The following is a 15,853-nucleotide window of genomic DNA, read 5'->3' on the forward strand; positions in this document are numbered from 1 at the left end:
TTTTGCTTTTAAATGGGAAGCATTTAAAAGATTAATAGATCACTTCCAGAGTGAAGTGATCTATTGGGGTAATACAAAACGGTGATGCTTAAAGAAATTGTAAATATACACGAAAATATAAAATAGAAATATACAATAAAACCCCCCCCACAAAGACATAGGTTACCAAGCAGTCATCATGAATTCCGCTAACTGATAGCTAGCCAAAAAAAAGCTAGTTCTTTCAATTTACAGTTAGGTTTAAGGTAGCCGTGTTTAAAGGGGAAAAATGTCTGATAAGTTAATAATACTGAGGAGTTACATTAGTTGATACTAAGGAGAAAAAAAATACACAACAATTATGAGACAAAAGTCTGACAAAAAACCCCAACTGACAGCCTGCTACAGAAACAAAGAACTATGGCATTTAGCTATAAGTTAAAATGGTGATTTAAAAGGAAAATAAACTGAAACTGAAACAGAAGCCATAGTTTTAGCTTTTCTCTTATATTTGTGATTGAGTGACCCCAAACTTTGCTTGACACTGTTGCAGTATGTAACAGAGGCTGCAGCTTACATTTCCCACCAGGCTGAAGTGTACTGTATACCCCACCTGCAGCCCTCTGCCTGCTCACCTGTCTGAGTGCGCCTCCTCTGCAGCCAATCAGCAGCTGCAGAGTAGCAGGGCGCGGCTCTTGGCTGGAAGAAGGTGGGAGCGGCAAGGATTTCTGGGTAGATGAACAATGTCGCTACACTTGAGAGTGCACACGATCTTGCAGTAAGTGAGAGTACTGGGATTCTGCGATTACAGGGCTTAATTACAGGGCTACAGGGTTTCATTTGGGCGGCTTACAAAATGGTAAGTAACCTGTGCCCATAACTGGATGTACTGAGGTGGCTCTATCCGCTTATAGGCAATGAAATGCATCAAATTATTGGCTCAGTGTATCCAAATTATTGTTTGTGTGTGTTGTTTGCTTCGTTTCTTTTTTAACCTGAGATCAGCAGATTGTAGGTTATTTGGATTTGTATATTATAGCTGTATAATCAGTTAATAGCAAGAACTTCCTCGTTCAGAGGTCATGAAATCGGTAGGCATGGCCCAAACGTTTTTAAGAAGTGGAAATTAGAGGAGAAAAATTTGTGTGAGCCCTCTCCTCCTCATGTTAGGATAACTAGACTTTGGGTAAAGCCCAGATCCAGTCAGACAAGTAAATGAATGCAAATCTGTGGTGCTTGAGTTTCTTTGGTATTTACACAGCATAGAAAATAATTGCATCAGGGTTAAAAAGTGTCTGATTCAGCAAGTATTGTTCCACACATGGCTATTTTTTACTCCACACGTTCTCATAGTCACCTTGTTGCAGGTAGAAGCAGTGCTTTGTGCAGCTACACCCCAGGGCAAAGAGCTTTCATTAATTGCTGTTGCACAACACAACCACTATATTTACTGTGTTATTGCACTCAAAGGTGATTTAGAGGTGTTATGTCTCCCTAGTGATCTTTACACATGTCTAGTTGGCAAATGTAATTGCGGTTTGGCACAGCCACATGCAAAGGCAGGTATTACCGTTCACTGCTTCGCTCTATGTTTGTGTTTCTCTGAAAAGCTACACATTAACCACTTTTTAGCTACAAGCAATGTGTTTGCAGGGCTAAAAATGACTAAACCAAAGTCACTGTTTTCTGCTCTTCCATCCGCTTTACCTTCAGATGCGCTTTCTGTTGCTGTTCAGTCGACAGGGGAAGCTGCGACTGCAGAAATGGTTCACGCCATTAACAGACCGGGAGAAAAAGAAGGTGATCCGGGACATGATGATGCTAGTGTTGGCTCGTCCGCCACGTTCCTGCAACTTTCTCCAATGGAGGGACCTCAAGATAGTTTACAAGAGGTGGCGGCACAACACACAGCTCTTTATTGCTTAATGGTTAACGTGCATGTTGCCTTTGCTCATACTTCAAAACTGCACACAGAGCCAACACACTTGTTATCAGCAGATAACGTCAAGATCTAGATAAACACACAGATCACAGATGACCTAGCTTACGGGTGGGGAACACAGTCCAATAAGGAAAGATTTTTTCTATATGATGCCTTTAATGCCACATTTCTATTGAGACTGGGCTTTATGGTAAATGTTGAGAAATTCACAATAGATCCAGTAGTTATGGAAAAGAACGGACAAGAGCTGTTAAAACATCTACACATGCTGTATTTATTTGGAGGTTCTTCACCTTTCTTTTGTTTGATATGATTTCTGTCCTGGAAAGATGCAACCAATCACACTGATGTTGAAAGCACACCCTCTTTCACTTCTAAGATTTTACATATCAAGGCACATTACACCTCCTTATTTACTTAACAAACACTATGCAGATTCTCTCTCTCTCTGTCGCCTGTAGCAGCAATAATTTGAAATAATGGCTTTCTGTGTGGCTTTATTAGTGTCACACATTGTTGAGGAGGATTTTGGCCCAATAACTTGCTCAACCCCTGAGCTACAACCACCCACTGCTTATCTGAATCATATAAGCTCATCTAAACTACCATAGGGTAAGAGGCAGGATACACCTTGAACAGGTCTCTAGTGTGCACCACCCCCAAACCCCACCCCTGTGCATTACAGCCATATATTGCCACTCCAGTCTCGTCTGTCAAAAGGACATTGTTTGACAAGTATTGTGGTTTGTCCAGGCAGAACTTTGCAAACCTAAGTTGTGCTGCCATGCTCTTTTTAGAGAGAAGAGGCTTTCTCCTAAAAAACCTTCCAAATAAAACATACTTGTTCTTTCTAGTATCTTTCTAATTGCATTGACCTGAACTTTGATATTTAAAGTTAAATGCCTGTAGAGTCTGAGATGTAGCTCTTGGGGTTCTTTTGCAGTTTCTGGCCTATCAAGACTGATGAATGGTTGCAACTTTTGTGGTCTTTGTGTCACACTTGATAATTTATTCCTTATGGAGAGTATACTTTCTTTACTTAGAAAGAATGCTGTGATCATCGGCTGCAGTTCTGTTGCTATGCTTACCTATGCACTTTTTTCTTCTTGAGTGTGCCAGGTTGCTCATTTCAACACTTAAAGTGCTTCTGCTGTCGCTCTGATGGACTTGTTTGTTTTTGCTGTCCAACAACAAGGAAATAAACTAACACGTGTCCATGAAGCACCTTACTGGTCAGCTGTCTAGTTAACTTTAGTTAGAAAAGAAGTTGCTTCATACACTGCACAGGACCCACAAACTCCCAGGCCTCTGGTAGAGGAACCAAGCTTAAATACATATATACATATTCAATTCAATTCAATTCAATTCAATTTTATTCATATAGCGCCAAATCACAACAAAAGTCGCCTCAAGGCGCTTCATAGATACAGAGAAAAACCCAACAATCATATGACCCCCTATGAGCAAGCACTTTGGCGACAGTGGGAAGGAAAAACTCCCTTTTAACAGGAAGAAACCTCCGGCAGAACCAGGCTCAGGGAGGGGCGGCCATCTGCTGCGACCGGTTGGGGTGAGAGAAGGAAGACAGGATAAAAGACATGCTGTGGAAGAGAGACAGAGGTTAATAACAGATATGATTCAATGCAGAGAGGTCTATTAACACATATTGAGTGAGAAAGGTGACTGGAAAGGAAAAACTCAATGCATCATGGGAATCCCCCGGCAGCCTATGTCTATTGCAGCATAACTAAGGGAGGATTCAGGGTCACCTGGTCCAGCCCTAACTATATGCTTTAGCAAAAAGGAAAGTTTGAAGCCTAATCTTAAAAGTAGAGATAGCGTCTGTCTCCCGAATCCAAACTGGAAGCTGGTTCCACAGAAGAGGGGCCTGAAAACTGAAGGCTCTCCCTCCCATTCTACTTTTAAATACTCTAGGAACAACAAGTAAGCCTGCAGAGCGAGAGCGAAGTGCTCTAATAGGGTGATATGGTACTACAAGGTCATTAAGATAAGATGGGGCCTGATTATTTAAGACCCTGTATGTGAGGAGCAGGATTTTCAATTCAATTCTGGATTCAACAGGAAGCCAATGAAGGGAAGCCAAAACAGGAGAAATATGCTCTCTCTTTCTAGTCCCTGTCAGTACTCTTGCTGCAGCATTTTGGATCAGTTGAAGGCTTTTCAGTGAGTTTTTTGGACATCCTGATAATAATGAATTACAGTAGTCCAGCCTGGAAGTAATAAAAGCATGAACTAGTTTTTCAGCGTCACTCTGAGACAGGATATTTCTAATTTTAGAGATGTTGCGCAAATGGAAGAACGCAGTCTTACATATTTGTTTAATATGTGCGTTGAAGGACATGTCCTGGTCAAAAATGACTCCAAGGTTCCTCACAGCGTTACTGGAGGCCAAGGTAATGCCATCCAGGGTAAGAATCTGGTTAGATACCATATTTCTAAGCTTTTCAGGGCCGAGTACAATAACCTCAGTTTTTTCTGAATTAAGAAGCAGAAAGTTAGCGGCCATCCAGGTCTTTATGTCTTTAAGACATTCCTGCAGTTTAACTAATTGGTGTGTGTTATCTGGCATCATGGACAGATAGAGCTGGGTGTCATCTGCATAGCAGTGAAAATGTATGCTATGTCTTCTAATGATGCTGCCTAAGGGAAGCATGTATAATGTAAACAGAATTGGTCCTAGCACTGAACCCTGTGGAACTCCATAATTAACCTCAGTGTGTGAAGAGGACTCTCCATTTACATGCACAAATTGGAGATCTATTAGATGCATATACATATATATATTGTTGGGTCTGTGTTTCCACAAGCCCAGCTACGCCCCCGAACTAAGACCTTACAAATTTAAGAAACACAATGACACATTCAACAATTAGACTTAACATATATATATGTATTTTTATATTTCACCATATTGTATTGCATTCTTGTTTTATGACAACATTGTAAAAATGATCACAATAAGCTTTTCTCTTCCTCCACTGCAGGTATGCCAGCCTGTACTTCTGTGCTGGTCTGGAGGACAAGGATAATGAGCTGCTTGCCCTCGAGGTGCTGCACAGATATGTTGAGTTGCTGGATAAATACTTTGGAAACGTAAGTAGAGTTGGATGCCATGGCCTACAACAATCCAGAGGTTGTTAAGGGGCTCTTTTTAAACATCATCCATCTTTCTCAGTTGTCCCTGCACCTCTGCTAAGATGTTCTCAATTATTTTGGCTAATAACAGCTCTGCACAGGTTGACCTAAGTCACCAGTGTTATACTGGGAGTTATGCAAGCCTCTCAAAATTCTTCTCAAATATTGAAAAGATACAGCCACCGTGTATGGACTCAAGTATGTGATTGTTGGACACCCTGACTACTGGCATTTTTTCTCACTCAGGCTAAATTGGTTCAGCTTTTTTATACATTGGGTGATGTCAGGTGGCAGGCCCTGGCTCACAGCCTGTGTTCAACTTCTGCACATAGATACAGATATGTTGAATGGAAGTTGAGTGCACTTTATGTAGCTCTATCAACTTCAGTTCAGACCCCTTGATTAGGTTAAAGGAGCTTAGTCTAAAAATCAAGTACACAGAATAACTGTGGGTGCCTTTTTAGGTGAAACAGTGCAATGTGGGGGGGTTTTTCATGGTGAGGACAGTAAAAACTCCCTTGCTCAAGCTTGTCAGACTCCCTCTAGTGTCTGTAATCTGTCGCTGCTTCAAAACACTTTGAAGCACTCCTGATTTGACTAGACTTAGAAATCAGCTGAACCTTCTTATTTACAAAAACCAGCCAATGAGAACGAGTGGTTTGCGTTCTCAATGCAAAACACTGGGAGGTTAATTTGTTTGGGAAACAAACTGGCTTGACAACAATATATAAAAGTCTGCATATATGTATTTATTTTTCCTTGTAATTCTTTCTTTCTTTCATATATTTGCAATTTCTTTCTAAAATTTAATGAAATTTAATTGGTGGTTTCATCCACTTAATAACACTTAAATAACTAAATAAGTATCATTTAAAAAATAAACTGATAGTTAATTAAACTTGAGTTTGTAGTTTGAGAGACATAGATGTTTATTGATCGGTAAAGAGTTGATTTGTAAAACATGTATCAACATTATCTAAATGGTTACAGTCACAGCTGATGTTCATAACACATTTTTTCAGGAGTGCATACAGATGAGAGAAAAATGATCACCCACCTATGAAATTTTAAGTTTTTATCAAATTGTTTTTGTAATATTTAAAATGTACATTCCATATTCCATAATAGTTATTGTGTACAACAGTATGTAATTCACAGTATGTAATTCACAGAGTTATTTTTTGTACACACCCTAATGATTTAAGCTGATTGCAAATGATTCATTAACACCTCACGCCACTGCCATTCTCATCCATAATCTTGTTATCTCTAGAATTGACTACTGCAACTCATTATTATTTGGCCTCACACAAAAATCTATCAACAAGCTCCAACGTGTCCAGAACTCTGCTGCCCGTATTATTACTAGGACTTCTTCTACCCACCACATCTCCCCAATCCTGAAGCAACTTCACTGGCTCCCGGTCAAATTTCGCATCCATTTTAAAATAATTCTGTATACATTCAAGGCTATTCATTCTCTCTCTCCACCGTACCTCTCTGACTTATTACAGATGAAGCTCCCATCCCGCTGCCTCAGATCTTCATCTTCTCTTTCTCTCTCTGTTCCCTCTGCTCGTCTGATCACAATGGGAGGGAGGGCCTTTAGCTGCTCTGCCCCTCGACTTTGGAATTCCCTACCCCCGGACCTCAGAAATATTAGTTCATTCTCTCTTTTTAAGTCCACCCTCAAAACTCATCTGTTTAAAATTGCCTATTCTTAAATTTCTGTATGTTTTAACTTTTATCTTCTATTTTTACCATTGTGTATATTTCCAGTTTTTATCTGTTGTACAGTGTCCTTGGGTGCTTTGAAAGGCGCTATTTAAATAAAATGTATTATTATTATTATTATTATTATTATTATCGTTTGATTGTTTATGGTAAAACAACTATTCAGTGAAGTGTTACGAGATGTATTCATTTCTCTGATCTGATGCATGCTGTGTCGTTCTTTTTCAGGTGTGTGAGCTGGACATTATTTTCAACTTCGAGAAGGCTTACTTCATCCTGGATGAATTCCTCATGGGAGGAGAGATCTTAGAAACCTCCAAACTGGCCGTGGGTGTGTCTATGGAGGAGGCCGACACACTCCAAGAGGTATATTAAGCTTTTGTCAAACATTTAGCTAGTGCAAGCTTTGCCCTGACTCTTTGAAAATTCATTCTTGTGACTCTTATGTCACCACAGACGATGGAAGAATACATGAGCAAACCTGCCTACTGAGCCAAGAGAGGACGGCGGATGGTTCACATTTGAAAGCATGAAGCGAGATGTTTATCGCTTGGCAGTAAAGACTCTTTCAGGGTAGTGCTGTGGTCATACAACAACCACAAACCTGGTGATATTTTGACTCAGGTGTGAAGAATAGTAATGATGTTTGCATCTGTAAGTGCCTTTGAAGGCTCATATTTATTAATCTCAGGGTTTCGTGACAGGTAAGTGACTGAAATGAGCCAATATCACCTTTTTCACTTAGTATTAGTTGTTTTGTGACTTTATTAAGACCGATGCTTTGTGTGGTGGTGAGCAAATGGAGAAACACTAGACAGTAAGGAAAAAAATAAAGTCAATGCTTTATTTACCTCAGCTATGTCACATATGACCACATTTAAGAAAGAATTACCAAAAAAAACACAAGTGAATCTAAAGGATCCAACACTGGTTTTGATTGTGTGTGCGTTGAAATGTAAGGCTGGTGAGACACGTGTACTCATTAAGTGTTGTTTGAGCAACCAAGTCATCTGGAAAAAAACAAAAATAAAAACATCAAGAGAATGTCTGAACACTTACATTTCTGCTAATAAACAGGAACGGTTGTAAACCTACAGAATAACTAAAGTTGACTGCATGTTTTATTCTTCAAAATACTTTATTTTTCTTCCTTCCACCAAAACAATAGAGAATTATGTATATATATCTACAGCCTGATTTATATTCCCGGGGCAGTTTTGGCATCGCTTTCCTCAGTTTCTGGGTTCAGATAGCTCAGCAGTTTCATCATCGCCTCATTCTCTAAGCCTTGCATTTGAGCGTTACTGCCCCTGTCGTCACCCTCAGACAGTTTCTTTTCCTTTGGGCTATTATCTGAATCCATTTGATCAAAATATTCCTCCATGGCCTTTTCAAAAGAGCCTGTTGCGCTCTGGCCAGCTTCCTCCCGCTTTTGACTCGCCTTGTTGTTCCTGTACGCAGGTTTGGGATACTGTGCCAGCATCTGAGCAGCTAGATATGCTGCCAGTTCATCCTCATCCACGGTGTCATCGTAGTCATCTTTGAAAGTGCTGGGAAGGCGCCTTTGCGTGGGAGTGGATTCCCCAAACACTCCCGTAGGCTGACTGTGAAGTCGTGACAGTGAGCCTCTGTGGTGCTTCTGCTTCCTGATGGGATTCTCCGCAGCTCCCAGCCCCAGGATTTTAAGGATCTCTTCCGTTCTTAGCTCCTCTGGGGTCTTTTGTGGATAAGGCAGCCGTCTGTTGTAGAATTTTTCCTGAGGAATGGTGTTTATCTTCTTTGAGGATATCTTAGAGAGCGTAGTTTCTCCTCTGGCTAAACCATTGCTCTTTTGCGACTTGTCCTGATTCGTCAAGTCTCCTGTTTTCAGCATGTCCAACAGGTCTTCGGGTGGGATCTGGTATTTTTGGGAGATCTGAATGAGTTTGTAGATGACCCGTGGATCTATGTTATCTCTGTACTGACTCTGAGCCACCATCCTCACCGCCCTCTCTCTTTCCTCTTCCTCCTCTAGCTCTCTTTTCTGCTCTTCCTCTTCCGTTTTCTCCAGCACCTTCAGGAGGTAGTAGTCCACCAGATTTCCTGCATCATCCAGATCTTTTGACCTTTTAACGGGGTACCCTTCACCATCCTCCTCATCTTCATCCGCATCAGCCCCTTCGTCATTGTTGTCGATGTAATCGAGCCCTCTGTAAGCCTCATATTTATTCTGCCTCTCCTCCTGCTCGTCTTCCTCTTCCTGTCCTTCTAGTGGACCCCAGTCTGTCAGATCCCCTCCTATATCGTCATACGCTGCATTCCTCGCATTAAACAGATCTTCATCTACATCATCCTTCTCCATGTTGTCCTCCTCATCTAAGCGTTTATGTGTGGTCTTTGGGCTGGTCAGCTTGTCAAGTTCATCAAAAACAGACTGCAGCGTGGCTAGGTTCTGAGGTGTGTACTTCTCCTCCACATTCTCATTGGTACGTTTGTATGGGCTGTCATGCTCCAGCCCCTCCTCGTCCTCTTCCTCATCCCCCTCACCTTCCTCCTCATCCTCAAACATTAAGGGCAGCTTCTTGTGAGGCGTGATGCTCTGTTGTTTCTGCTGCACGTACACCCTGTGCTTCATGTCTGTCCTCTCTGCGCTGGGACGAAGCAGAGCAGGCTTGGAGGCCTCCGTCTGCTGGAGCGTGCTGAGCACAGCCTGCAGCAGCTCTTCACTCTTATCCTCCCTTCCTTCCTCGTCCTCCTCTTCCTCATCTTTGCTCTGTGTAGGGTTGGAAGCAAGCCTCACCATGGCACGCAGCTTCTCAGCATCATCCATGTGGCCAGCATCGGCAGCTGGAGTGAGAGGAGGCTCCACATTGGTTCTTTGACGGAGGCTCTCAATGAACTCCAAGGCTTTCAGCATATCTGCGTTAGGAACCTGGTGGACATTCCTACTCTCTGATTCACTTCCACGAAGTCTATGCGCCCTCAGTGAAGCCCCATGAATGCTGGAGGAACTGAGGAAGAGAAGGAGCAAGAGGAGGTTGGCAAAACAGACAAGGAAAGGTTTGCCTGTGGCAGAGGTCTCAGGGAGTGACGACATGGTGACGCCTGTAGATGAAAGACAAAAGAAGCACATGTCAGCTCTGACCTTTACACGGTTATACCTAACAGGTTCTCAGTGGTTACCGCTCTGGCATTTCTAAAATGCCTTCTGCTGTCATTGTCAATTTAAATGTCTGCTTTGATGATAACAGCGCAAACCACAGTGACATCTTTGGCGACACTGAGTCCATTTGTTTGTCTGTGACAGGGATGACTGGTGCTCTGATGGAAACCAGGTCAAACACCTTGGAATAAATGTGAAATGTCAGGGAAGAAACTATTAAATTACTGTTAGCCTTTTACATCCGCTCTGCTCTGCTGTAGTTAGAATCAGGGAGGGCGTGGGAGCGGTGGTGGGGCTCCCACTAAATATGATTGCCCTCCTAAATGTCATCTACCCCCACCCTTAGTAGGCTACATTTACAGAAGTACTTACAGATTTAAAGATTTTGGCCTCATTCACTCCTATTTCAGACTGTATTCTACTGAATTTGGGAAACAAATACTGCACTTCATACTCCATACCATTTTTTAAATTAACAAAAAATCCTGAAGACAGACAGAAGAGTGAATTGTTTATTTTATTTTATTAACCTGACACATTTCAAGTGTATGTTAATATATTTTTTACAAAGTAAAAATACGTAGTAGCCGTGACTCTGAGTGTAAATCACCGTGCAGGTCAGACACTGTTTGTTTTCCCTCGCTGATATTTGGAGATCACACTGGAATGTGCCGCCTGTTCGCCAGCAGCGGAACAGCAGCGGGAACAGCAGCGCCTTCCAGCTCCCGTCTAAAATCTCATTAGACATCGAATTGCTGCTCTCCGTGAGTCACGGCCCTTGTTGTCAAGGTAACCCGGTAGGGCTGATGTTCCCATGGAATCTCTCCTTTAGCCCGAAAACCTCTGAACAACAATTTTTTTGCATTTTCTGACCTTTTTATTTTTCGAACTTTTAAGTCCGCACATAAATGTCAGCGTTCATTAAATCATACTTACAGAATAATTTTATTTCTTTCATTTCATTTCTCTCACTAAGACAAGAATTGTGTCTCAGTGAGAGAAATAATAAGGACATAGAGAATAACAGAGAATAATAAGAACACGAGAAAAGACCAGAAGTGCTACGGCATCACAAGCACCATATTTACGTCTCCATCGGTTCTTCAGAGCTACATTTAACTTGCTCGAACTTCAGCAAATATTATGGTTAGACTAATGTTTACATTTGCAGCACTAAAAGTTACTCTTAAAAGCCACAGAGGCTCCGAAAATAACCTGGAGCGGCGCGAGAACAAAGACACTCTGCGACCAACACAACCTCTGCTCCTCAACATCTGTAGCGGCGCATCAGGTTGGCAAAAAAAACGACGCTCTTTTTAAACGACTGAAAAGCCCGCTCTCTGTTCGCGGCGAGAAAAGAGAAAAGCGCGTGCGTTAGACGGCATGAGTACAAACAACAGATAGCTCACCTCTGGAGTTCAGTTTCTGCCGAGGGTCGGGAGTGAGCTGAGCATCTCTCTGCCTCGCGGTGCGAGTCTGGATTTCAGGACCGCGGAAAGCTCCTCGCGCTATTAGAGGAACCACCTGACTCGTGCGTCAGAGAGCCAGGAGATACGCAACACACCCACGCGCACGAGTTCACTTACATTAAAAACGCCCAGCACGCGCACGCGGGTATTTCATTTGAGGCAGCCAAACAAAAGTGCTTCTGTCTCTAAATACGGACTGAAATTAGTTCGTGCAGCCATCATCACAGCTTATAATAGAGATGCATAAAGCCCCGTATTTATAGGGCTGCCCGGGGTATCACAGAGCGCGACTCAGGCGGTGTTTGAAATTCAGTTTCCTCTGAGAAACCTTATTGTTGTTGTTCAGATGTGGTGGAGGAGGAAGACCAAGCTGTTTACACTAACTCACCTTTTGAGGGTCCATTCACCGTTAAAATCCTAAATGATAGGGACTAAATGAAATCAGAATGTATGAGTTACCGTGTGCCTGCGCTGATTATATAGTGCGCTTATAGTGTGTTTACCAACAGAAAGTGTTGAATGGCTGCTGTCATTGTGTCTCTGCTGCAGCACAGAGGGACGGAGACAGTTAAAAGTCCACCGATGACTCACATACGGACTCCGCCAAAGCCAGAGACGGGCGGGGTGACAGAGGGACTGCGGAGGTGTGTGTGTGTGTGTGTGTGTGTGTGTGTGTGTGTGTGTGTGTGTGTGTGTGTGTGTGTGTGTGTGTGTGTGTGAGAGAGAGAGAGAGAGAGAGAGAGAGAGAGAGTGCCGTCAACCAGCGTGCACTATGATCTCTATTTATTTTTGGCTGCCTGTCAAATCTTGTTTAAATCTGTGTGTGCGTGCGTGTGTGTGCAGTGCTTGCAGTTTCATTCATAAATCCACTGCTTTGCTGCGTTCTGTTCTGGCTATCCTCCACTGACCGGGCTGTCTGACATTCAGTGGAGCTTTTCTTGTTTTTTCGCTTTGTCACAGCTGCAGTAAAACGGTTCTCTGGGTTTTTCAGCATCCTCACAGTCCTTCCTCACAATGACTCACAAAGCCTGACACAATGTAAACAATTTAATGTGATTTAAAAAGCCCAATTCTTCTTCTTCTTTTCTTTTGGTAAAACATTTGTCAGCACTTCCATTTTCAAGCTTTTCAAAACATTATACAATCTGCTTTAAAACCCTTTTGTGTTTAAAATGTGTATGTACATGGGGTGGGAACTGATGAGTCATACAGCATCTTTTCCCATTCATTAAGGAACTTTAGAGGCTCACTGTTGTCACATTCACAACTTCTAGAAGACACTGTCAGGGCCAAGGGAGTAAAAGAGAACCAGGACAAAAGAGCTAATTTTTATCTCATGCCTCCTTCAGCCTAATTACACCCTCCCTCATGGATAACACGCACACATGCACCCATCCACACACTGTGCCACTTTTGTACTGATAAAGTGCGAGCTGTCTGACTAATTGCTTGTGGTTGTGTCCGTGGAAAGATTACTGGTAAACAGAAACCAATTACAGCTCAGTTCCGCTCCCATTTCCACCGCCTGTCCACTGAAAAAGACAAAGTGCTTTCTCAGGTCAGATGACAAGTTTCTCATTGGCAATTAGAATTTCCTTTTTTTCATACAGCTGTGTTATGTCACACTTTTTCAAAATGGTAATTTATTTATGTCGTTTGTAACGTGGTGAATGTGAAACTTTTTCAAGCACAGGATTGACTTTGCCACACTGACTTCTAGCTCAGGTTGCAGTCTCATTACACATTATGTAAAATAATTGGGCTGAGTCTTTGTTCCAGCCGTCTCTCACAAGGGCGATTAAGTTTATTCTGGCGAACAGAAACTTAAGTGAAGAGGAAGTTTAGAAGGTTCTCTTTTACTTTAGTTTGAATAAAGATGGAAAATAGTAGGCATATAATAATATATTATCACTTCTACTTCTTATTTTTAATTCTTTGATTCTAGTGACTTTACAAAACAGTTCAAAGTGATATTTATTTTTCTTATACTTGACCTTGATGCAGCCCTTCACTTCATTCACTGTCTGAAACAAGCAGCAAGTTGTATCAATTATTTTATTTTATGTTTATTTCTGTAGAGACCACTGCGCTGATTGTAACTAACCAAAAGGATCTTGAGCTGGACATGTTAAGATTATCGCTGGGAGTCACCAGAATGAAAAGGATTAGAAATGAGTACATAAAAGGAATACAGAAGGACAGCTCAGGTTGAGTAGGTTGGAGACAAAGTTAGAGAGGGAATGCTGAGATGGTTTGGACATATGCAGAGGAGGGACATATCAGACAAAGGATATAAAGATGGACTGCCACCAGGCAGGAGGAAAAAAGGAGGATCCCAGAAGAGGTTAATGGATGTAGTGAAGGAGGACATTCAGAGGGGTGGTGTGACAGAGGAGGATGCTGGTTCGGATGAGATGGAGGCAGATGGTCCATTGTGGTGACCCCCTAAAGGGAGCAGCTCAAAGCAGAAGAAAAACAGACAAGCATGTACCATGCAACATACCACAGCATTCATAGCCTAAGCTAGTTAGGTTTTTCTAACTAAAAAAAAAGCCAAAAACAAACCACTTTTCCACAAATGCTGAGTGCACAACATGATTACAACTATTACTGCTGCTTTGGGCAGTAGGTATTTATCGGTATATATAAGGTATTTAATGCTAAAATCTTAAGCTTTCACAAATGTCAAATCCTAAACATTAAAGGTGCATCAAGATATTCAGCTAGATTTTTCAAATGTAACTGAAAGTTTTTAACATTCAGCTAAGCTACTGGGACAGTCTGAGACGTACTATCTTCAAGATTTATATTTTTGGCTGACTCATCGTTGTACCTTTGCAAGTCAAGTCATTTAATAGTTCAGAAGATTAGAAAGAAATCTTGAATGGATGGAGAATTTCTTGTTTATTTGAGCTATTTATTCCTTTAACTCAATGAATGCAGTATATGGCCTTATATATTACATTACACAAGGAAACTACAGAATAACTACAATGTGTAAACTGGACAGTAAAAGACCTGGTGATGCCATCAGGCGTATGGTGGAGTGTAAAAATCAGCAATTAAAGCCAAAATGGAAAAACAAAAAGCTTTAAATTAGATTTCACAGACAGTGGGCAAAACAAAGAACCTCTGTCTGTCAGATTCTTAAATGTTGCTAAATCCTGATTGGTGTACATATGTAAGTTACATCACCTTTTGTAAGCTGAGCCCACCCCCTTCAAACAGTACAACAGGACTTAAACCGCTTCTAGAAATGAACCTAAACTGCTCTAAATGTGGCAAAAATGTTGCATTTACAGGCTCCCGCTGCTCATGTAAACCAAATGACTGAGAAAATGTGTTGAATATAGTAGGTGTGGTGTTTGTGTGTGTGCCTTATAATGTTTGAGGGCACCTCTCTTCTTTTGTGCCTTTCCTTTCTGTGCGTTTGTCTCCTGGCGACTGACCGGCTGCTCTCCATTCATTACTACTGAGGCCAGCAGCCAATAATTCAGCTCCGTAACTCAGGTTTTCAGAAGCTTGGCAGGCACAATGTAGAGAGAGCGAGCGAGAGAGGCAGAGGGAGTGGTTGTGAATGGGACTTTGACGTCAGCCTCCCCTCTCTCCGGTCGATTATGTGTGTATCTGTGTGTGTCTCTGTGTGTGAATAGGTGAGACGCATCAGTTTTTTGGTCTTTATTGAAATGCATGATGTGGCACCAGAGTGTGTTCAGAGTCTCTCCAAGGCATTTTACAACACACCGGGGCAGACATACAAAATGTCCCTCACCACGTGTGTCACCTTTCTCTGAAATGATGGAAACAATGAAGTCATTGGGTTCCTGAAACAGAACGTTTACAGCCTGCACATCTGCCGGGGAGGGTTACAGGAGATTGAATGTGAGCTGCTAAAAAGGGATCAAAGGATGAAAACCCAAACCCTGACATTTTATGAAATGATCTTTTTTTTTGTGGAACAACCATTAAAAGACCCCGAGGTGCTAATTTTGAAGTGCTTCACCTAAAAGCAGCATTTACGTAACGGTCTTCAAATCCATTTTTGTGAAAAGGAGAGCCCGGCTGCCGGTAGGAAAAAAAAAGGTGCTTTATGCATCTATAGACCCATGACTCACTTGTTTACTGATGCTTTGTGCAGACAGTACATCAGAAACAATCAAAGCACTTTGGCCATTCATGAAAATCTAAATGTAATTGGCAGGATCACATGACTGACACATATACAGGCTTAAAAAAGGAAGTAAATGATACAGGATGCAGAAGAGACGTTCAGAGGCACAACTAAGAAGTTTACACAGATATTAACACCAATTGAGGCTTCATCAGTGAAATTTCACATCCCACGTTCATTAATTATTATTAGCTTACATTTCTGTATTGCATTTCAGCCAGTTGGTTTATCGTATTTCAAGAAGTCAGCAAAACAAAACT

At 41.8% G+C, this 15,853-nt stretch overlaps 2 protein-coding genes across 2 annotated transcripts; one reads left to right on the forward strand and one right to left on the reverse strand.

The window, feature by feature from the left end:
* Window positions 1-715: 715 nt before the first annotated feature.
* On the forward strand, window positions 716-7,303 carry ap1s3a (adaptor related protein complex 1 subunit sigma 3a). Its single transcript, XM_085370350.1, has 5 exons — window positions 716-838; window positions 1,693-1,871; window positions 4,927-5,035; window positions 7,040-7,177; window positions 7,268-7,303. The coding sequence occupies exons 1-5, from the start codon at window positions 716-718 to the stop codon at window positions 7,301-7,303; spliced, it is 585 nt and encodes a 194-aa protein (XP_085226476.1).
* Window positions 7,304-8,009: 706 nt separating this feature from the next.
* Window positions 8,010-9,887, reverse strand: scg2a (secretogranin II a). Its single transcript, XM_085371484.1, has one exon. The coding sequence runs from the start codon at window positions 9,885-9,887 to the stop codon at window positions 8,010-8,012; it is 1,878 nt and encodes a 625-aa protein (XP_085227610.1).
* Window positions 9,888-15,853: the final 5,966 nt, after the last annotated feature.

This window comes from Diplotaxodon limnothrissa, linkage group LG14, assembly GCF_057381915.1.
Source record: "Diplotaxodon limnothrissa isolate DT_005_m linkage group LG14, D_limnothrissa_male_GT1.1, whole genome shotgun sequence".
Classification (NCBI taxonomy): Eukaryota; Metazoa; Chordata; class Actinopteri; order Cichliformes; family Cichlidae; genus Diplotaxodon; species Diplotaxodon limnothrissa.

Excerpts from the sequence above, each read along its gene's own strand:
- scg2a (XM_085371484.1), bottom strand. The coding sequence starts at position 9,887 with ATGTCGTCACTCCCTGAGACCTCTGCCACAGGCAAACCTTTCCTTGTC.
- ap1s3a (XM_085370350.1), top strand. The coding sequence starts at position 716 with ATGAACAATGTCGCTACACTTGAGAGTGCACACGATCTTGCAGTAAGT. Across the intron at positions 5,036-7,039 it reads TGGATAAATACTTTGGAAAC|GTGTGTGAGCTGGACATTAT; the intron begins GTAAGTAGAGTT and ends GTTCTTTTTCAG. Across the intron at positions 7,178-7,267 it reads AGGCCGACACACTCCAAGAG|ACGATGGAAGAATACATGAG; the intron begins GTATATTAAGCT and ends ATGTCACCACAG.